This window comes from Ranitomeya imitator, chromosome 5 (genome assembly GCF_032444005.1).
Source record: "Ranitomeya imitator isolate aRanImi1 chromosome 5, aRanImi1.pri, whole genome shotgun sequence".
Lineage (NCBI taxonomy): Eukaryota > Metazoa > Chordata > Amphibia > Anura > Dendrobatidae > Ranitomeya > Ranitomeya imitator.
Window position 1 is genome coordinate 386,995,173 of NC_091286.1, and position 21,886 is coordinate 387,017,058.

The 21,886-nt window shown below is 44.4% G+C and overlaps 1 protein-coding gene across 2 annotated transcripts in view; it reads left to right on the forward strand.

Moving 5' to 3' along the window:
- Positions 1 to 21,886, forward strand: part of GCLC (glutamate-cysteine ligase catalytic subunit) — an 87,465-nt gene that overhangs the window by 37,291 nt on the left and 28,288 nt on the right. Inside the window, exons 2-3 of one of the 2 annotated variants that reach the window (XM_069726788.1) lie at positions 12,744 to 12,837; positions 16,642 to 16,824. In XM_069726788.1, coding sequence (XP_069582889.1) covers positions 16,679 to 16,824 — 146 coding nt within the window. In that variant the 5' untranslated portion in view covers positions 12,744 to 12,837; positions 16,642 to 16,678. Of the gene's footprint in view, positions 1 to 12,743; positions 12,857 to 16,641; positions 16,825 to 21,886 lie in introns of both variants that reach the window. The other variant, XM_069726787.1, reaches the window with a different exon arrangement.

Consider the following 21,886-nt stretch of genomic DNA (forward strand, 5'->3'; position numbering starts at 1 on the left):
CAAGCACTTGCTTATTACTATGATTTTTTTTTTTTTTTACAAGAGTATTTTTTTACCTCACTGTGCTCTTTTGTGTCTTTAAATAAAAAAAAAAACAATAAAAGTACACATTTAGTATCGCCGCGTCCGTAACGACCCGACCTATAAAACTGGCCCACTAGTTAACCCCTTCAGTGAACACCGTAAAAAAAGGTAAACAACGCTTTATCATACCGCCGAACAAAAAGTGGAATAACACGCAATCAAAAACGATCAAAAAGACGGATATAAATAACCATGGTACCGCTGAAAATGTCATCTTGTCCTGCAAAAAATCGAGCCGCCATACAGCATCATCAGCAAAAAAAATAAAAAAGTTATACTCCTCAGAATAAAGCAATGCAAAAATAATAATTTTCTCCAGTCACCTTCCACGACAGCAGTTTCGGAGGATGTCTCCCCGCCCTAATAGGAGACAGGAAACAAGAGGTTAAATACCCCTCCCCTTCCTGCAACCACCAGTGTTTTTCCTGTCCCCTATGGGGCATGAAGAGGTTCTCTGATAGTGCTGCCGTGGCCGGCGATCAGGAGCACTGTTACCTTGGTAGCCGGGCAGTCGAGGTCGGGGGCTCCGCTCTCCTCCTCCAGACTGCTCCCATCTCCGTGTCCTCCAAGCGACTTGGGACCTTCACCCGCCCTACCCGCGCCTCTTTCGGGAGGCAAAGCAGGGCGGTGCGGTGCTTCGGGGTCCTCCTGCAGCTCCCCGGCTTCCTCCTTCCTCCACGCTGCTGATGGTGCTGGCGCGCACGCACCAGAAGTGACGCGCACCCGAACTTCCATCTTTTTCTGCGCTGCAGCTCCCGCGCGCGCCGATCAGCGCCCTGGCCTAGGACATCCAGCGGCAACCCGGACGGGCGTCTCTGTACCCCCCCCCCCCAAACGGACCCTAACGAGGAGGAGGAGCACCACCCATCTCGCTGGGAGCCTCGGTATACTATTTATTCCTGGCTAGGGAAGCCTTCAGGTAAGACCTTCTGTCTGTGACCCTCTGTAGTCAGGACCTCTGGCCATATGGACGGTGACAAATCCCTTCACTCTGCTTCGCACAGCGCTCACCCCTCTACTGTAAGTAGTGGGATGATGTCCCTTGCTGTCCATTTTTTAATTTTAAGCGACTTAGTCCGACTTTCTCTTTTTAGGGAGACAAGGTCTCTGCCCCTAAGAAAGATAAGGTGCCCAGCCGCAAGTGTGCTGCATATGCGTCCAAGCTTCCCTCCACATATGAAAAGAAGCTCTGCCAACCATTCAGAGACGATGTTCTGCGTACTGAACAGCCCTCACTCATGGACAGCATTAGAACCCTCATCAGGCAGGAGGTTCAGTCCTCCATGGCGGCCTTCTCCCAACCTCCGACTCCGCAGCCTCCCCCTCCTAAGAAAAGGAAGACAGCCCTGGTAGTATCTGACTCCGACTCAGGAGAATTGCATACCTCAGGTTCAGAGGACATTTGGGATAATGAGAGTTCCACCTCTACCTCTGCTCCCAAATCAGAAAATAAAAAATCTTTTTTCCTCCGAGGATTTGGAGGAATTAGTGTCCATCGTGAGGGGCACCATGGGGGTGGAAGAGGAGGTGGAGGGCCATTCTGTACAGGATGACATGTTTGGGGGTTTAAAGCCTAAATCTGCGAAGGGATTCCCCATACACGAAAACTTTGAAAGCCTTATACTCCATGAGTGGGGCCTCCCGGAAAAGGGGTTAAACGTCCCATCAGAGTTTAAGAACCGTTTTCCCCTTGAGGGAGACTGTTCTCTATTTAAAATGCCCAAGGTTGACCAGGTGTCAAGGGTAACAAAAAAAAAACTGCACTACCCTTTGAAGATTCCTCCCAGCTGAAAGATCCCATGGATCGCAAGACTGAGAGCTTATTGAGGAAATCTTGGGACAGTTCAACCAATTTATTGAGATCCAACGTGGCCTCAACATGTGTAGCCAGATCCTTGTTTCTCTGGCTGCGTACCTCTGGCTGCGTACCTTGGAGAATCGCCTTGTTCAAGGTACATCTAGGGAAGAGATTCTTAATTCTCTCCCTCTGCTACAGAAGGCAACTGAATTCCTCGCGGACGCCTCCGCAGAATCAGTAAGAGTTGCCGCTAGATCAGCGGTTCTCACTAATTCAGCTAGGAGGGCTTTGTGGCTGAAATCCTGGGGAGGCGATATTACCTCAAAGTCTAAGCTTTGTGGTATTCCCTTCCAGGGTCATTACGTATTTGGGCCAGTTCTGGACGAAATCTTGGACAAAGTCTCAGATAAGAAGAAGGTCCTTCTGGAACAAAAGAACCCTAGAAAGCGTTTTTTTCATTCCCCCCGTGACCAAACCCTCCCAGCAAAATTACAGGGGTAAGGGCAAATCGGGATGGTGGAGTTACCCCAAGGGAGGAAAAGCCAGAAATATCCTGGTCCCCCAGCCTCAACAGACCTATGAGAAGCAATAGAGAAAAAAAAAAAAAAAGGGTGAAACCAGCTCACCTTGAAGGCATGTGCTGTGGGGAAGCTCGGATACCGTGCAGTCATCACGTAAATAGTAGAACAGAACAGGAAAAAAAATCCAGCTTCCAAAAATAGTCCAATTTATTGAGAGTAAAATGCAAAGTCCAAAAACATGGTGAACAAGAGAGTGAGTAGCAGCAGGCTACGCGGTTCGAAACGCGTAGCCTGCTGCTACTCACTCTCTTGTTCACCATGTTTTTGGACTTTGCATTTTACTCTCAATAAATTGGACTATTTTTGGAAGCTGGATTTTTTTTCCTGTTCTGTTCTGAGAAGCAATGACTGCTCTCCGGTCGGAGGTCAACTCTCTGGATTCCTCTCCCAGTGGCATATGATCACCACAAATCAGTGGGTCCTGCGTACCATACGGGAAGGCCTAAAATTGGAGTTCGAGAGTCCTCCTCACCGTCTATCACTTCTCTACAATCCCCAGGACTTCGGGAATCTCTGATGCCGGATATCTTAAACCTGCTTCAAGCAGAGGTGATTTCCCATGTGCCACATCAGGAAATAGGAGAAGGTCACTATTCCCATCTCTTCTTGGTGAAAAAAAACCCTCCGGGAAACACCGTATCATCATAAACCTGAAACCTCTAAATCGGGTAATAAGATACCAAAGATTCAAAATGGAATCGATCAAATCAGCAATTCCGCTGATCGGTCAGGACTGGGTGATGGCGATGTTGGACCTGAGGGACGCATACTACCATGTGCCGATACATCCAGACCACAGGAAGTTCCTCAGGTTCGCGATTTCCCAAAACAAGCGGATCAGCCATTACCAGTTCAATGTTCTTCCGTTCGGAGTCTCGTCTGCTCCACGAGTCTTCACCAAGATCATGTCAGAAGCGGTAATCTTTATTCGTCAGCAAGGGGTCTGTCATTCCATACCTGTACGACTTTCTTATTGCCCCATCCGTTTCACGCCTCAATCAGGATGTGACAAAGGTCCTCGACATCCTAGGATCGCTCGGGTGGATCCCGGATCTGGCAAAATCAGACCTCCAACCTTCTCCACGGAAGAAATTCCTAGGAGTCCTTCTAGACTCGGAGAAGAGAATGTCCTTTCTACCCAAGGACCGTCAGACCGATCTTGTCCGCAGGATCTCCAGGTTCAGAAATCAAAGAAACCCGACTAAGAGACTGTCAATCCTGGGTTCGTTAACATCATGCATCCAGGCAGTCTCCTGGGCCCAGGCCCATACGAGAATACTCCAATCGCACATCCTGACGTACTCAAGAGGACGCCAGATGGCTTTAACCAGGAAGATTCCCCTTCCCTCTCATGTGAGATCCTCCCTGTCATGGTGGCTGAACTCCCAAAATCTATATCAGGGAGTCAGCTGGGATCAAACTCCTCTCAGAGTGCTCACAACAGACGCAAGTCAGAGAGGTTGGGGCGCCGTGATAGAAGGCTCCCACTTTCAGGGGTTGTGGCCCCCAAATATAAGACAGTTCCTCAAATCTGAGGGAATTGAAAGCAGTGGAAGAGGCACTAAGAGCCGCATCTGTCATCATCCAAGATCACCATGTTCGGGTGATGTCAGACAATATGACCACTGTGGCTTATCTCTGGCACCAAGGGGGCACAGGACAATCGAGCCTGAAGTTAACTGCTGGAAGGATTTTTTCCTGGGCGGAGAATCACCTTCTGTCAATCTCTGCAGTACATATAAAGGGATTGGACAATTCCCAGGCGGATTACCTCAGCAGGAGGGACTTCCATCCAGGGGAGTGGTCCCTAAACCAGGATATATTCCTAACCCTAGTCCAGAGGTGGGGAACTCCCGATGTGGACTTGTTTGCCAACAATCGGAACAAAAAATCAAACACCTTCTTCTCCCTGACCCCCTCAAATGAGGCACAAGGACTGGACGCTTTCTCCCACCCTTGGGAGTTTACCCTGGCATATGCTTTTCCGCCAATACCATTGCTACCCAGAACGTTGCAAAAGATCCGGATAGATCAAGTTACGATTCTGGGAGCCCCATTGTGGCCAGGAAGAAGCTGGTTCAGCGCATTGACAAGCATGTGTCTAGAAGGCCCGATTCTGCTTCCTCAGAGACGGCGACCTTCTTCAACTGGGTCCCCTGACCCATCCAGACCTACACAAGCTAAAGCTGACAGCCTGGTTACTGAAACCGAGATCCTGAAAGCCAGAGGACTCTCGCAGAAAGTAATCAAAACCCTACAAAAGAGTAGGAAGCCAATAACTAACGCCATTTATGGCAAAATATGGAAAAAGTTCTCATCATGGTGTTCCCCAAACAGACCGGATCCTTTCAACCCAAATATTGCACAGATCCTTCAATTCCTCCAGAAGGGCTTAGAACTGGGGCTTTCACCTAGTACCCTAAAGGTTCAGGTGTCAGCTCTTGGGTCTTTCTTCGACCAGGATCTAGCAAACCATCGATTGGTCAAACGATTCATAACATCGGCAACTAGAATCCGTCCAAGACTCCATGTCCACACCCCTCCTTGAGACTTGAACTTGGTGTTAAAAGGTCTGACCGGGGACCCCTTTGAACCCCTATCAGCTTCTAGCTTAAAGATCCTGACCCTTAAGACAGTCTTCCTGGTAGCTATCACTACTGCCAGGCGTATAGGGGAATTACAGGCCTTATCAATCCAGGAACCATTCCTGACCATAACCACGGATAGTATAATCCTCAAATTAGACCCTGCCTTTACACCTAAGGTAGTTTCAGATTTTCACAGAAATCAGGACCTCATATTACCCTCATTTTGTCCAGATCCCTCTAATCCAAAAGAAGAGGTCTTTCACACCCTGGACGTCCGCAGGGTGGTCCTGTTCTACCTCCAACAGACGGGAAGTTGGAGGTAGGACCAAAACCTGTTCGTCCAGTGGTCAGGACGAAATAAGGGCAAGAAAGCTGCCAAAAACACGATCGCTAATTGGATTAAGCAAGCCATTAGCCTGGCATACTCATCTCAGATGTTTACACCTCTAGCTTCACTGAAAGCCCACTCCACCCGTTCAGTCTCGACTTCCTGGGCAGAGAGGGGAAGCGCATCAGCAGAGCAGATATGCAGAGCTGCCACCTGGTCGTCAATCCATACATTCACCAGACACTATAGGCTCAACTTCAACAGGGACCTATCGTTTGGCAGACGCGTTCTGCAAGCGGTTGTTCCCCCCGCCCCCGCCCCCCCCCCCCCCCCCAAGAAATTAGCGGTTGGTATCACTCCGATACTGCGGTCGTGGAAGGTGACTGGAGAAAATAGAATTAGTTCTTACTGGTAATTCGGTTTCTAGGAACCTTCCACGACAGCACTAACTTCCTTCCCTATCTGATTTATTTATTTCATGATTCCTGCACTTAAGTGGTAACTATACATGCTACTGTGTCCAGAAAAAACACTGGTGGTTGCAGGAAGGGGAGGGGTATTTAACCTCTTTTGTTTCCTGTCCCCTATTAGGGCGGGGAGACATCCTCCGATACTGCTGTCGTGGAAGGTTCCTAGAAACCGAATTACCGGTAAAGAACTAATTCTATTTTTTCTATAAAATAGTTTTTATCGTATAAAAGCGCCAAAACATAATAAAATATCTAAATGAGGTATCGCTGTAATCGTACTGACCCGAAGAATAAAACTGCTTCATCCATTTTACCAAACGTGGAACAGTATAAACGACGCCGCCCTCCCCCCAAAGAAATTCATGAATGGCTTGTTTTTGGTCCTTGTGCCTCACAAAAATCTGAATAAAAAGCGATCAAAAAATGTCACATGCCCAAAAATGGTACCAATTAAAAGTGTCTTTTAGTGTGTGACGGCTGCCAATCATAAAAATCCGCTAAAAAACCCGCTATAAAAGTAAATCAAACCCCCCTTCATCACCCCCTTAGTTAGAGAAACATAAAAAAAATTTAAAAAATGTTTCCATTTTCCCGTTACGGTTAGGGCTGGGGCTACGGTTAGGGCTTGGATTACATTTACGGTTGGGATTAGGGTTAGCGGTGTGTTTGAGATAAGGTTTCAGTTAGAATTGGGGGTTTCCACTGTTTAGGCACATCAGGGCTCTCCAAACGCGACATGGCGTCCGATCTTAATTCCAGCCAATTCTGCATTGAAAAAGTAAAACAGTGCTCCTTCCCTTCCGAGCTCTCCCGTGCGTCAAAACAGGGGTTTACCCCGACATATGGGGTATCAGCGTACTCAGGACAAATTGGACAACAACTTTTGGGGTCCAATTTCTTTTCTTACCCTTGGAAAAATAAAAAATTGGGGGAGGAAAGATCATATTTGTGAAAAAATAAGATTTTTTTTTTTTTTTTTTTTTTTTTGACGGCTCTGCATTATAAACTTCTGTCAAGCACTTGGTGGGTCAAAGTGCTCACCACACATCTAGATACGTTCCTTAGGGGGTCTGCTTTCCAAAATGGTGTCACTTGTGTGGGGTTTCAATGTTTAGGCACATCAGTGGCTCTCCAAACGCAACATGGCGTCCCATCTCAATTCCAGTCAATTTTGCATTGAAAAGTCAAATGGCGCTCCTTCCCTTCCGAGCTCTGCCATGTGCCCAAACTGTGGTTTACCCCCACATATGGGGTATCAGCGTACTCGGAACAAATTGTACAACTTTTGGGGTCCATTTTCTCCTGTTACCCTTGGTAAAATAAAACCAATTGGAGCTGAAGTAAATTTTGTGTGAAAAGAAGTAAAATGTTCATTTTTATTTAAACATTCCAAAAATTCCTGTGAAACACCTGAAGGGTTAATAAACTTCTTTAATGTGGTTTTGAGCACCTTGAGGGGTGCAGTTTTTAGAATGGTGTCACACTTGGGTATTTTCTATCATATAGACCCCTCAAAATGAGTTCAAATTTGATGTGGTTCCTAAAAAATATTGGTGTTGTAAAAATTAGAAGTTGCTGGTCAAATTTGAACCCTTATAACTCCCTAACAAAAAAAAATTTTGGTTCCAAAATTGTGCTGATGTAAAGTAGACATGTGGGAAATGTTACTTATTAAGTATTTTGTGTGACATATCTCTGTGATTTAAGGGCATAAAAATTCAAAGTTGGAAATTTTCAAAGTTTCCGCCAAATTTCTGTTTTTCACAAATAAACGCACGTTATATCTAAGAAATTTTACCACTATCATGAAGTATAATATGTCACGAGAAAACAATGTCAGAATCGCCAAGATCCGTTGAAGCGTTCCAGAGTTATAATCTCATAAAGGGACTGGTCAGAATTGTAAAAATTGGCCCGGTTATGAACGTGCAAACCACCCTTGGGGCTTAAGGGGTTAAAAAAAAAAATTACCTAAAGTTTATTGTGGGAGCTTAGTCTGAAATTGAGGCAAATTCTAGATGTTGTTGGGTCCGTGCACAGTTCTATGCATTTGTCAGTGTTGAATCGGTGCAGGAGTTGCCTGCTATTACATGGACTATTCTAGAGTAATACTGCCCAGAACCGTGCGTGCAGCTGCTGTTGCCTTCATGGAACGCACGCTGACATTATATGCCTTTCCGGTCCCGGCCTTGGGTGACTCGGAGCCTGTTGCAGATGGCTTATGGTTGCTTGCTTTCAAATTGAAAGTAGAAAAGCCAGTGACTGTTACGCTAGCTTTTTTTTGTGTACACTAAAAGATGCTCTGGCACCAATGTGATTATAATGGAACACTCATAGGATCCTAGGTTTTGTGGGAGGCATGTTTGTTTTTACCCCCACCGCTCTTCTCGGAAAGATCAGGATTCCTCTTTGACCATGCATCATGCTTTCTGAGCCTCGGTGGAATTTTCATTAAAAGGAGATTTTAGAAACTACTGTGACATAGAAACAGTTGCAAAAAACAATATCTAGCACCACCTTTTCCTGACCAGGACCTGGATTATGCTGCTAATCTGGTCAGTATTGTATTTTTTTTTTTTTCCTTTTAAACCACTAAAATATAATCTTAAGTTTACAATCGCCACAATTCTATTGACCTTTTAAGATAATTGCTGTAAAAATAGAACACTTTTTTTTTTTCTCTAACTTTTTATATGGTGAAACGAATGGTGCAGTGCCAACTACAACTTGTCCCACATGACTGCGTTGATGGAAAAAATTCTGGAAAAGTTATGGCTCCAGGGGGAAATAAATACATAAAAAAGCCAGGTCATGAAGTGTGTTTGTGTGTGTGTATATGAACGTAGAAAAAAGGGGAGCATATGTGCTCTCTAGTTTCCACCAATATGTCTCTCACCCTGATGGATTGTACTTGCGGGACAGATTTGGCTTGCACTAACTTGCGGTGTGTCACTGTGCATGATTGTATTCGCCTACTTCCTCTGCAGTGCCTTTTTATTTTGGTGTAAAACAAGTATGACCTTGCAAAATTACGTAAAGCACTTGGCGTCATTCAATTGGCACTCGCCTGCCAGAGCTTGTAACCAATTATAACCTGTATTGTAAAGCGCTAGATATGCCATGATACTGATGACTGCATATCGTAATACTCCTGCTGTGACTTGGGAATAGAGATGAGCGAACATCGTTGGCTTCCTCATTATTCGGCAAGCTAAAGCGTTTAAAGCTGCAGCGGGAACCCGGTTACCTGGAGTGTACCTGATAATCAGGTGTCCGGTGCTGCAGCTCCATGTGTTGTGGTTGTGTGACAGTCACAAAAAACAGACCCTCCATGCATGTGTTGTGACTGTTACACAACCGCGACACATGGAGCTGGACACCTGAGCGCTTCAGGTATCCGGATTCCCGATGCAGCTTCTTCAGTAAGCGCTATAGCATGCCGAATAAGGATGGATCCGACTATATTCACTCGCCTCTACTTATGACACTACAATGTCTTAAGGGCACATGAGGCTGGGTTTGGGTCAGGAGATCTGTGGCCAGTCCATACTCAGACCATGACTGTTGGATGTGTGAAAATTGGCCTTACTGAAGGCAATTCCTAGTGCTAGGGATTAAAGGGGTAGTGCACTAGTAGGACAACTCCATGATCAAAATGTTTGGCCCCCATAAAAATAATTAAAGCTATACTCTCATCCCATGCCAGCACCTTTCCCACGGTGTCGGCACTTGCTGTCTCGGGCTCTTGTGCTGTAGTTGTGATAGCGGCACCCAATCAGCGCTGCCGTCACTGTCTCCGCCTTCAGGTAAGTCGAACATGAAGAGGAAGTCCAGGCTGCAGCTGATCTTGGACTTCCAGGAAGCAGGGAAAGTGACTCCCAGCGCTGATTGGGTGCCAATGTCACAGCAACTGTAGAGGAGGCCTGGGAGAATGAGTGTCATCAGCATGGGAGAAAGTATTGCTTTTTATTTTATGGGGGACAAGCGAAGGGTAGGAGTAGAAATTGTCCAAGTGTAGTTCAACTTCTTTTAAACCAATTCGTTTAGCTGCAGAGAAGTCGATGCAGCACTAGCGTTTAACAAACTACATTTTCGGTATCATTTCTCACAGGGCTGGACGGTGTTGTTGGTATTGCATGTCAAGTCTTGTGGAAAGTTTATTTTAGAGTTAACCTAGGATTTTGATAGTGTCCAGTGTTCATTGTACAAGTCTATATAACTTTGAAATTACATCACGGTATGTTTCTTCTGCCTTATGGCGGTTTCAGGCAGATACATAAACTTTATTGCTCCAAATCTTGTTTTTTTTTTTTTTTTTTTCATTGATTGAAAATGTTTTCTTTAAAGGGAACCTGTCACCCCGAAAATCGCGGGTGAGGTAATCCCACCGGCATCAGGGGCTTATCTGCAGCATTCTGTAATGCTGTAGATAAGCCCCCAATGTTACCTGAAAAAGGAGAAAAAGACGTTATATTATACTCACCCAGGGGCGGTCCCGCTGCTGGTCAGGTCGGATGGACGTCTCCGGTCCGCTGCGGCGCCTCCTATCTTCTTTCCATGACGTCCTCTTCTGATCTTCAGCCACGGCTCCGGCGCAGGCGTACTTTGCTCTGCCCTGTTGAGGGCAGACAAAGTACTGCAGTGCGCAGGCGCCGGGCCTCTGACCTTTCCGGCGCCTGCGCACTGCAGTACTATCCTCTGCCCTCAAGAGGGCAGAGCAAAGTACGCCTGCGCCGGAGCCGTGGCTGAAGATCAGAAGAGGACGTCATGGAAAGAAGATGGGAGGCGCCGCAGCGGACCGGAGACGCCCATCCGACCTGACCAGCAGCGGGACCGCCCCTGGGTGAGTATAGTCTAGCGTCTTTTTCTCCTTTTTCAGGTAACATCGGGGGCTTATCTACAGCATTACAGAATGCTGCAGATAAGCCCCTGATGCCGGTGGGATTACCTCACCCGCGATTTTCGGGGTGATAGGTTCCCTTTAACAGGAATCTGTCACCAGGTTTTTGCCACCTAACTTGAGAGCAGCTTAATGTAGGATCACATATCCTGATTCCAGCTATGCTATTTACTGGGCTGCTTGCTGTAGCTTTGATACAACCACTGTTTTATCAGCAGAAAATTATCACTAGGTTACTAGTAAACCTACTGCCAGGTAGTCCTCCTGTTCTGTCCTCACTAAATGAGACAGGCCCACGTAACTATACAGGCAGCTAAACCGCTATACCGGAGTCCAATAAGGAGACTGTGCTTGAGTCTGTGCTTTATTAAACGTAATGGTATATTGATGCGGTGAAACTGTAAACAATGATATACATAGAATCAGTGCATGGTATAGAAGAAATACATACTACACATGATGTACATTATGCATAACATTTAGAAAGCTAGTAACTGAACTAGGAGTACAACTGGTTAAGCTAGGCTAATATAGAGCAGGAATATCTAGAGAGAACATAAAGACATACCGGCAATGCAATCGCAAAGGGGATGAAGTACAAGCGTCTTTCCTTGAAAGCAGACTGAAGGAAGTGAAGAGAAAATGGAGGGAGATGGAGGCTGAGCTACCATAATGCATTGCAAGTGGGGAGGAGAATCAGACATGGAAAATACAAAAACAGAAAAATAGAACTGTCAACATGACTAACCGCGAGAGGGAGCCAAAGCACTACAGATAAATAAAGGTATTAATATATCAATACTGAGAAACCTGCAAATTATGCAAACAGATAATCGTAGGTAACAAATTTGATGGCGGAGACAGAACACCTCCATTTTCATGAACTACTGGCTATGCAGTGTAAACAGCCGTCACTTGGTGGTGTGGTCATTATAAAGAGAACTGGTAGATTAGCAGATAAAATGGTGATATATAGCCCAGCCAGGTTTGTCACAGGTTAAAAAATATATACTCACCTTTCCGAGGGCCCCTTGTAGTCCATGGCAGCTTCCGGTCCGAGGGTTGGTATGAGCGCAGGACTTGTGATGACGTCGCGGTCACATGACCATGACATCATGGCAGGTCCTTCTCCCATACCATCTTTGCCACCGGAACCTGCAACGGAAGATGGCGGCCGGCGCGAGCGACTACGGAGGGTGAGTATAGCAGGTTTTGTTGTTTTTTTTTTTTAACATTACATTTTTTACATTACATTCAATAGTAAAAAGTTGGGTGCACACAGGGTTAATAGCGGCGGTAACTGAGTGCGTTACCCACGGCATAATGCGGTCCGTTACCGCCAGAATTAACCCTGTGTTAGCGGTGACCGGAGGGGAGTATGTGGGCGACGGGCACTGACTGCGGGGAGTAAGGAGCGGCCATTTTCTTCCGGACTGTGCCCGTCGCTGATTGGTTGCGGCAGCAATGACGGGTAGCTGGCGAGACCAATCAGCGAATGAATAACCGTGACAGAAGGACAGACAGAAAGACGGAAGTGACCCTTAGACAATTATATAGTAGATATATAATAATAATAATAATAATAATTTTTTTTTTATCAAACGTTCCTTAAGCAGCTCGGCATGTGATACATCGCTGGAGTCCCTACATCATACTTTTCTCATGGGAATAGCAAAAACCTGGTGGCAGATTCCCTTTAAATCCTAAACCTGCTCTCTTTTTTTTTTTAAAGAAGTTATTAATCTGAAATAAAAAGTTTGAGTCAAACTAATGAGAAAATCCATGTCTGTATCATACAAAAATGACCCTGTACTGATTCAGAGGAGCTGGCGAAGGCAGAGCTCACGGACTATGAAAGACATGCTTCCATGTGACTTCTGTAGCTTTCAAAGTCTGAAAGTTTAAATGGGATTTATTGGTAAAACCTGAAGATGTATTATGTTCATGGTAAAATTCATATTTTGAAACCTTTATTCCACAATTTTTTTTTTCAGGTGGAGTATATGTTGGTTGCCTTTGATCATGAAAATCGCAAGGTGCGATTAGTACTACAAGGAGAAGAAATGCTTGATACACTTCAAGGCAGAGGTGAAAAAATAAATCCAAAGTATGTTAACTTAGTTTTTTTTTGTTTTTTGCTGTTCTGTTACTGCTTATTTTCCTCATTTCTCCTGCAGATGGCAGCTGATGGATAATATTAGCTAGTGCCTACAGTGAGAAGAGCTACTCAAACTTTGTGGAAATAAAATGTTGGGCCAGATTTGGGGTTTTTCTCTACTTCAGAACTCCATAGTAATAGGTTTCCTTTCATTAAATGCTGGCTTAATCCTTACCGTTGGTGTAATGTAGTCTATAGTTTGACTCTTAACCGTGTGGAAAAAGTGTTGTTTGTGAACTTTTAATTCAAATGTATTAGAAAATAGTTTGATTATGGCATTAAATGATGAAAATGAAGTTGTTTCGGAACACTACATCAACACCTTCACGACCTTTGACGTGAAAGTTGTGTCCCTGCCTCTGGTCTGCCCCCCCTGCACATAACGACTGATAACAGCTGCGGGTGCAGTGGCGCTCCGTCTGCAATTAACCTGTCAAATCCCACTATCTGTATCTGATAGCGGCATTAAAAACATTATAATTTTTAGTTTTAGTGGACAAATGACTTGTCACTACACTGTAAAGAGGAAAAAATCTAAATGCCAGACTCGAGCTTTTTTTTTTTTTTAAATTTTGCACAGTCACACGTCTGGACCCCGAGAGCGTCATAGGCTATGTTGTGAGGCGAAATTTTAACCCTGTGCGTTCCAATTCTCCAAACAATTTTGCCCCTATCTACATAATGGGGGAAAAAGTGAAAGGAAAAGTGTTGGAGGTAAATTGACAGCTGCCAGATGTGAACAAGGGGGACTTTGGTGCCATCGCTCTCACTCTAAGAGTATATACCATACAGTTGCTAAGGTGGGGCCCCGACATGGGATACTCACCACACACGGGGATATGAACACACACAAAATGCGCCACACACTACCACGTGCTTGAACACATATGCCACCCACAGCACACATTTCACCAAACCTACACCAACCTCGCCACATTAAAAGTCAAAACACAAAAGTCGCCGCTCAAAACTCGCCACATGTGCAAAACTCACCTCATGGAAAACTCGCCACACGCAAAACTTGCACACGTGGAAAAATTGCCACATGCACAAAAGTTGCAACACATGCAAAAGTTGCCTCACACAAAACTTGCACATACTCAAAAGGCACCACACATAAAACTCGCCACGCGCAAAACTTGCTGCACACAACTTGCTACACTAACCTGTCACATGCAACTTGACACACAAAAAGTTGCTACAGGCATGTCGCCACATGCAACTCAACACACACAACTTGACACATGAAACTCTCCCTAAAACACACACAAGTCTGGTATTATCCTTCAAAAATAAAAATCTGATTAATAAGCAGACAAACTACAAGAGCAACAAATGTACCATATAGGAAATACGGCAGCTGTCAGTCACCTGACCTGTCTATTATGTGTATGTGTGAGCTAATATATACTGCCAGGGGGAGGGCTTCCTGTTGGCTGGGGATTTATCAGGCTGCCAATTTAGCTTACAAATACTGAGGTAAAAATACTGACCAAATAACGTGTGAACGCGGTCTAATACAGGAGGAGATGACATACAGATACATACTATATACAGAGGAGATGACACACAGATATATACTATATACAGGAGGAGATGACATACAGGTGTATACTACAGGGATAAGACAAACATGTATATACTGAGGTGAAAATGAGGGGTGTGAGGTGAAAATGAAAAGGTGTGAGTGCAAAATGAGAGGAGTGAGGGAAAATAGTGGAGTGATCGGGAAGTGACAGATGTGAGGTCGAAATAAGGAGTGGGGGGGAAAATAAGGCAACTTAGGTGCTATAACTAACAGATATTCGCTATGCCCAGGCAACGCCGGGCTCTTCAGCTAGTGTATGTGTATATATATATATATATGTGTATATATATGTATATACATATATATATATATATATATATAATTATAGCATCTAATCTCTATATATGCTTTCTTTGCATTATTTGAGGTCTGCAATCAATGCATTTTTTTTGTTATTTTGACCATTTCTCATTTTCAGAAAATAAATAGAAGATCTATTGCTTGGAACATCGGAGACTTGTTGTCAGTAGCTTATAGAATAAAAGAACAATTTACATTTTACTCAAAAATATACCTATAAAGAGAAAAATCAGGCAAACTGAACATTTTGCAGTGGTCTCTTAATTTTTGTCAGAGCTGTATTAGTGACTTGTGGTTATTATAGAGATGTAACAGACTATGCATGTACATCAAATTGATAGAACATAAACCTAAAGTAGGTTATGAAAAAGCATTAACCCACCAAGTGCAAAAGGCTAAACATTTTAATAGAAAATCAATCGTTCATTATTGGAGGAGTAAAGAATACAACCTATCCCCTATAACGTGAAGAGGTAAAAACACAGCTGGGGCATGTATAAACCTGTCATATTGGTGTCCTACTGTGTGTACACAAGGGTCAGCTAATGTTTGAAGAATCGTTGGCAAATAGGGAAGCTGAGAAGGATTTTACCAGCCTTTTGTTATAAGTGATCTCCAACCCGATATAAAACTTTTGTCTTATTACAATGTGGCACTGAATCCCGTATTGAAGTTGTGGTCCGAGGTAACATTACACTGGGATTTAACCCTTAAAATTCATCTTCTGTGCTCTTGTTAATGAGCGCATTGTATGTTGATTCTTTTTGTAATATACAATGAAGCCGATCATTATTTATCCTACAAGGTTACTCTGGTCAACAGTAGCTAAGCAGCCAATTCATCAAAAGCTGTGAAAAGCTCCAAAACTTTTAGCGGTTTTTGGAGTTTTTCAAACCACCTTGTATGAGCACTGCCTAAATGGGCAATGGTGTGTCTCTGCCCCCTGTCAGATTAATCACATCTGCCAGTGTTTTCTGGTGCAGGTCACGCCACTTAATAAAGGCGCTGAATTAAGTGTTGTGCGCCTCTTCATGACTTTGTCGCCATATAGACAGAATTGGCGTAGCACGAGTCTTGATGAATCCGCCCCTATGACTTTACCCTTAATGCCATTCACAAGGAACTTGGATGATCTTTAACCAGTTTGAGCTTGATGTACTTGAGGTATCATTAATGGCTGCAGAGCTGAGTAAAACAGTTTTTGTTTTTTAATATCTCCTTTCATTTGCGCAGATATGGTCTTGTAAAGTTTAGGTTATCTGTAAAAGTTCACCTGGGCGTTAGCTGCAGTTCTTCTATTAGATGGCGAACATTGATTGGTCTCAATTACAGATATCTGGCACTAATAACTTACAGATGAAAAGGGCAGGATTCATATCTCAGGCTTACGTTTGTCCTCTTTCCTTTATTTGAATTTACAATCTTTTATTAGCATACCCTATTTTTGTTGCTTTTGAATTGTTCTTCAAAACCTGCAGCCTCCAATGTTTTAAATCTTTTTTACTTGTTTTTATTTAGTACTCCTCATTCAGCCATAGTAGTGTCCTTTTCAGTCTCAGATCTTCTGTTACCAGAAATTATAAACTTACTGTATTCATATAGTACAGACTTGGAGAAGAGCCAACTTACATAATAAGCAATTTATAAGAGGAGGAAAACTCCCTGGATCAGTCAAACCTGGCTCCCATCAGCACTGAACCGACTACTGTTTCTCTGGCTTAGAAGCCTTAATACTGCCCAGACGGGCAGAGGATTGCAAACATTACTAATTCCATGCATATTCATCACTTATTTGTGAGAACTTTTAATGGGGAAAATGACAATACTTTCTGTATCCCAAATTCAGCCATCCGACCCTTTGGAGACCAGAGTATGGCAGCTATATGATTGAGGGAACTCCTGGGCAGCCCTATGGAGGAACAATGGCCGAGTTTAATACGGTAGAAGATAACATGAAGAAACGACGCCAAGAAGCCTCTTCACTGCTGTCAGACAATGTTTTTATTTGTACTATAACTTCCTTTCCAAGGTAAAATGTGCTGTTTACTTTTGGTTTTCCTTCACAATAGTGAATTATAATAAAAAAGCGTGCTTAAATTTCAAAGTTACATAATGGTAAAGCGTAGTATATTGTGTGATTGTATTTACAGTTGAAACTAGAAGTTGACATAAAATATATATACACACATACACGCACGCACGCACGTACGTACGTTTTTCTTAATATCTGACATAAATCAGAGTATGCCTTTGCCGTTTTAGGCCGATTAGGATTACCATATTTATTAATATTTGTCAAATGCCAATTTATCTTTTTCATTTGGTAGAATTAATTCTTCTTAAAAAAAAAAAAAAAAAAAAAAGATGCAAAGGTATAGTAAATTAACAGACTAACGTGAACTAATGCCTAAAAACAATTTTTATTTTCAACCATTTAAAAGACAAAATACCAAAAATTGCCTGCAACCTGCAGACCCAGTAATCTGGTTGTTTCTGAAAATGCAATGAACCCCTAAATGGCCCTACCGGACCCTGATGAACCCTTCCTGTCAGCGGAGGTTGGCACCCTAGCTCAGTCACAATGTGGCGCCCCCACTCACCGTCGGGGACATGTCACCCCCAAACCAGCACTAGTCTGCTCAAAAATGTATGCACTTTGCACCCCTCCAAAGACTCTCACTTTTTAGGTTTCAGAGCCAAACAATTCTTTTAAATGGTTGAAAATAAAAATACCGTAATTGTTTTTTAGGTATTAGTTTACATGTTAGAATTCACATTCGCCTTCATAACGTGGTACAATTATGCCATGTCATTATTAAATACACTTTGGGGTTTTTATTCTGGTGTATGTTCTAATTTTGCTTATTTCAACATCAGACTATTGCATGTGTGTTCTTTTTTTCATAATTTTGGTGTGTGTCTTTATATATAATTTTTTACACCTGCATTGTGGAAAAATTCATGGACACTAATAATTTGCAGTTTTGTAATGTCATTCTAGTATTTGCTACATCGCTTGCTATATGTAACACCCAATTGTTAAGTGAATTAAGAACATCTGTGTTGTACCTTGTAAAATAATATATAAATGACTGCATGTTATGACCTGACCATTAGTCAAGAGTAAGGGTATGTGCACACGATGCAGATTTAGTGCAGAACTGCAGCAGATTTTTCTGCAGCAGAAACGCTGCAGAACTGCACTGTGATTTACAGTACAATGTAAATCAATGTGGAAAAAAAAAAGCTGTGCACATGGTGCAGAAAAATCTGCGCAGAAATGCTGCAGATTTCAAAGAAGTGCATGCCACTTCTTTTGTGCAGTTCTGCAGAGTTTCTGCACCCCTCCATAATAGAAATCCATTGATCAAAAACGCACCTGCGGATTCTGCCAGGAGATGCAGATTTAGTGCAGATTTTATGCAGAAAATTCTGCACCAAATCTGCATCGTGTGCACACAGCCTAAGACTGCCTAGTGCAGTCGAAACGACTGGATCATGTCGACCATGTAAATAAAACAAAAATTCTTTTGTGTGCACCATATTTTCCTGTAGCAGAGGAGTAGTTTGGACTTTGAGCACAGGGCTTTTTTCGTGGCATTTTTCGGCTCTGTGATGCGCCGCTCCCATCCCCCCCCCCCCATCTCGGCAGGCTTTAGAGATATATATAATTTTGTCTGAGGGGTACTTCTGTCTGTAACAGAAATCCCGCGTCGCTGATTGGTCGCGGCCTGGACCAGTCCTCGACGGGCACAGTCCGGCCGAGAATTGGTCCCTCCCTACTTCCGTCCAGTCAGTGCCCGGCGACCGCTCCATACTCCCCTCCAGTCAGCGCTGACACGGGGTTAATGGCAGCGTTAACGGACCGCGTTATGCCACGGGTAACACACTCCGTTAATGCTGCTATTAACCCTGTGTGACCAACTTTTTTCTATTAATGCTGCCTATGCAGCATCAATAGTAAAAAGATCTAATGTTAAAAATAATTTAAAAAAAAAAAAAAAACTTGCTATTCTCTCTTTCCGTCGTCCGCCGATGCCTGCGCGGCTGCCGCCAGCTTCCGTTCCCAGAGATGCATTGTGAAATTACCCAGAAGACTTGGCGGTCTCACAAGACCGCTTAGTCATCTGGATAATTTTGCAGTGCATCGCTGGGAACGGAAGCTGGCGGCAGTAGCGCGCATCGGGACAGCTTCGCTGGCTGCCGGCGGGTGAGTATATAACTTTTTTTTTTAATTATCTTTGTTAATAGGGATATGGTGCCCACACTGCTATATACTGCGTCGGCTGTGTTATATACTGCCTGGGATAGAGATGTATGTACACACACACACACACACACACACACACACACACACACACACACACACACACACACACACACACTTACTTACTCTAGAATACCAAATGCGTTAGAATCGGGCCACCATCTAGGATGTGTGTGTGTAAAATATATATATAATATAATATGCGCCCAGTTGCAGCAGTTAGCCCCGCCCTCCCCAGCTTTTTCAAGCGAGCCTGTCACATGCATGCCCCTTTCCTCCTTCAGTGGCACGAAAGCTCACACCCTTTTTCTAGTTTGAGAGCCCTACTCTCCCTCCCTATGGTCGCCATCTGCCTGGACCCGGAAGATGGCGTTTTCTCCAGGTAAAACAGGCACTCCTGCATCTCCCCGCAGCCCCTTTCCTGATGCCAGCGTTGTGCTGCTCTAGGCTGAGAGGTGAGTTGCACCTACCCCTTCATTACTGCAGTGTTTGGGACCCAGTTCCAGCTGAGTAAAGACTGTATCCTCCAGCAATGTCTGGTGTGGCTCAGTGGACAAAAGGCTGACCTCAAAACCCAGGAGCATGCCAGACTAGAGTGTAGTCTCCCTCTGATCCCGAGCTGGCTGTTCTGCCTTCAGGAGAGATGACGGGACAGTATATACTGCAGGACAGACTTCGTGGTGCGGCTGACTACACAGCCGGACGTGAGACTGCTATTCTGCCTTATGCTGTCAGGTATCCAGACCTGGACAGCAACACCGTATCTACTCTCTTCTATACCCTTTCTCCAGGGTTCACTCCACGGTGCATCAGTCGCAGGATACTGAGAACAGATGGCAGCCCAGTTACCAGGTACAGAACGGTAGATTGAAGCTGTCATCTTTTCAGTCCATTAGACATGTCTTGGGTTGACTGCTGCAGTGCTACTAGTGTTCTGTACCGTGTTCAGGTGAGTGAGAAGCACTCTTCTTCACATTCGATTGCAGCAGTACTCTATCCGCCATCCAGGATTTAGATACAGCACCTACCAGGTACATTTACTCGTTATCTGCCGTCTTTCCAGTGATTCAGATGTGCCTAGGGTTGATTGCCGCATCGGTCCTGATAGTCTTTCCCATAGTCTGGTGAGGTAGCATCTGCCTATGCTCCCTTCTATTCACCACTCGATGAATACCAGGCACTTCTGATTCACTACTTGTGGTTGACTGCAGCAGCGGTACTAGTCCACTTTCAGGTGAGTCGGGCACCTTCTACTACATGTCTTGTGGTCTTTTACAGTGAGACAGACACTCTACCATGTTCCACACTGTTGTTTACTGCAGCAGCATCAAAAGTGGCCAGTCCACTTTCAGGTAGGTCAGGCACTAGGGTGTAAAGTACCAGATGACCTGCAGTTTTCTTTTGGCCACGCACTGTGCCCTGATTGCATTTGCTCCCCAGGTGCCTTTCCTTGCCATCTGGTTTTTCGGGCCTACCGCTAACTATCCAATAGCTCAGTTTACAGTGCTGTCCTCTGACTGTCTTCACTATCCAGTGCGTTACACCTACCATACATAATTCACCAATTGAATTTTATACGTTCTGGCTATTACGGAGTCAGATCCTATATATACCATGATTCTTTTGACTGTTCACTGTACGATCCTAGAGGCCTTTGAGCTATCTCAATACCCAAGCTCTCCACTTGTTTATCAGTACCGTATTTTCCGGCGTATAAGACGACCCCCCCCAACTTTTCTAGTTAAAATATAAAATCTTCTTAAGTCTTTTTATACGCCGTGTGTCGGCTTATAGGGCAGGTGACCAATGTGCATACGGTGGGGTGGAGTGGTCCCGATGACTAAGAGGGGGCGTCTCACAGGGAAGGTGGAAGTGGAGTATCCTCCTATTACCTCATTGTGGCAGCGATGCTCTCTGTGCTGGGGGGCGGCGGGGGCTCCTTTTTTGTGCAGCGTGGGGTCTCTGTGCTGAGGGCTCCCCCACCCATCCACCATATGCACATTGGTCCGCACCCTCCCTATAAGACTTCACCCGGCGTATAAGACGACCCCCGAATTTTAAGATTTTCATGGGTTAAAAGGTCGTCTTATACGCCGGAAAATACGGTACTTACCTCTTCTTTCTTACAGACATCGGACAAAGCCTTGAGCCCAAGTCTATCAACTCCAGGACTTGATTTCCAAACGATGCAGGAACAGGTTCTCTCCCCCCCCCCCATTATTCCCCTTCCCCAACAGGAATTGGATCTTACTCTGCGCAAACTTCAACGAGAATACAAAGGCTACTCCAGGCCCGGATCCAATAAGGAACATTGCGATAACAGGTTTCTTCCTTCGGCAAGAATCGTATCCTTATCCGTATTCTGACAATTACATTGTCACGTTATCTTTGGTTGTGTTGTGATTCGTACCTAGGTAAGCAGGTCCATACACGAGAATCCTTGCCCCGTCCCAGATGGTCCAGGACTCATAAGGTCGCTCATGACGTCATAGTGAAGATTTATCCTTTCGTCAGTCAAGTTTTCTTCTGGATGGATACCGCTCTGTTCATAGTAGGGCGGTATCCATCTTTCTGTTCAGGTTCGACTGCTTATTTACTACTGTGCCTTCCAATGCCCATCTGGACAGTTTCCATAGTCCCATATGACCATCCTCATCCCAGTACGCTTGAGTTTAGCTTCCTGATTGATCTAAGTATGCGGAGTCATCCAAGGTAGTCTTAAGTTCTACCTACTTCGACAGGCAAGGGGTTGTCTCTTTAGACGGTTCTCTTTTTCTGAGCTGTTTGTTGATGAAACAGAGCCTGCATCGCTCTGAAGAGATCA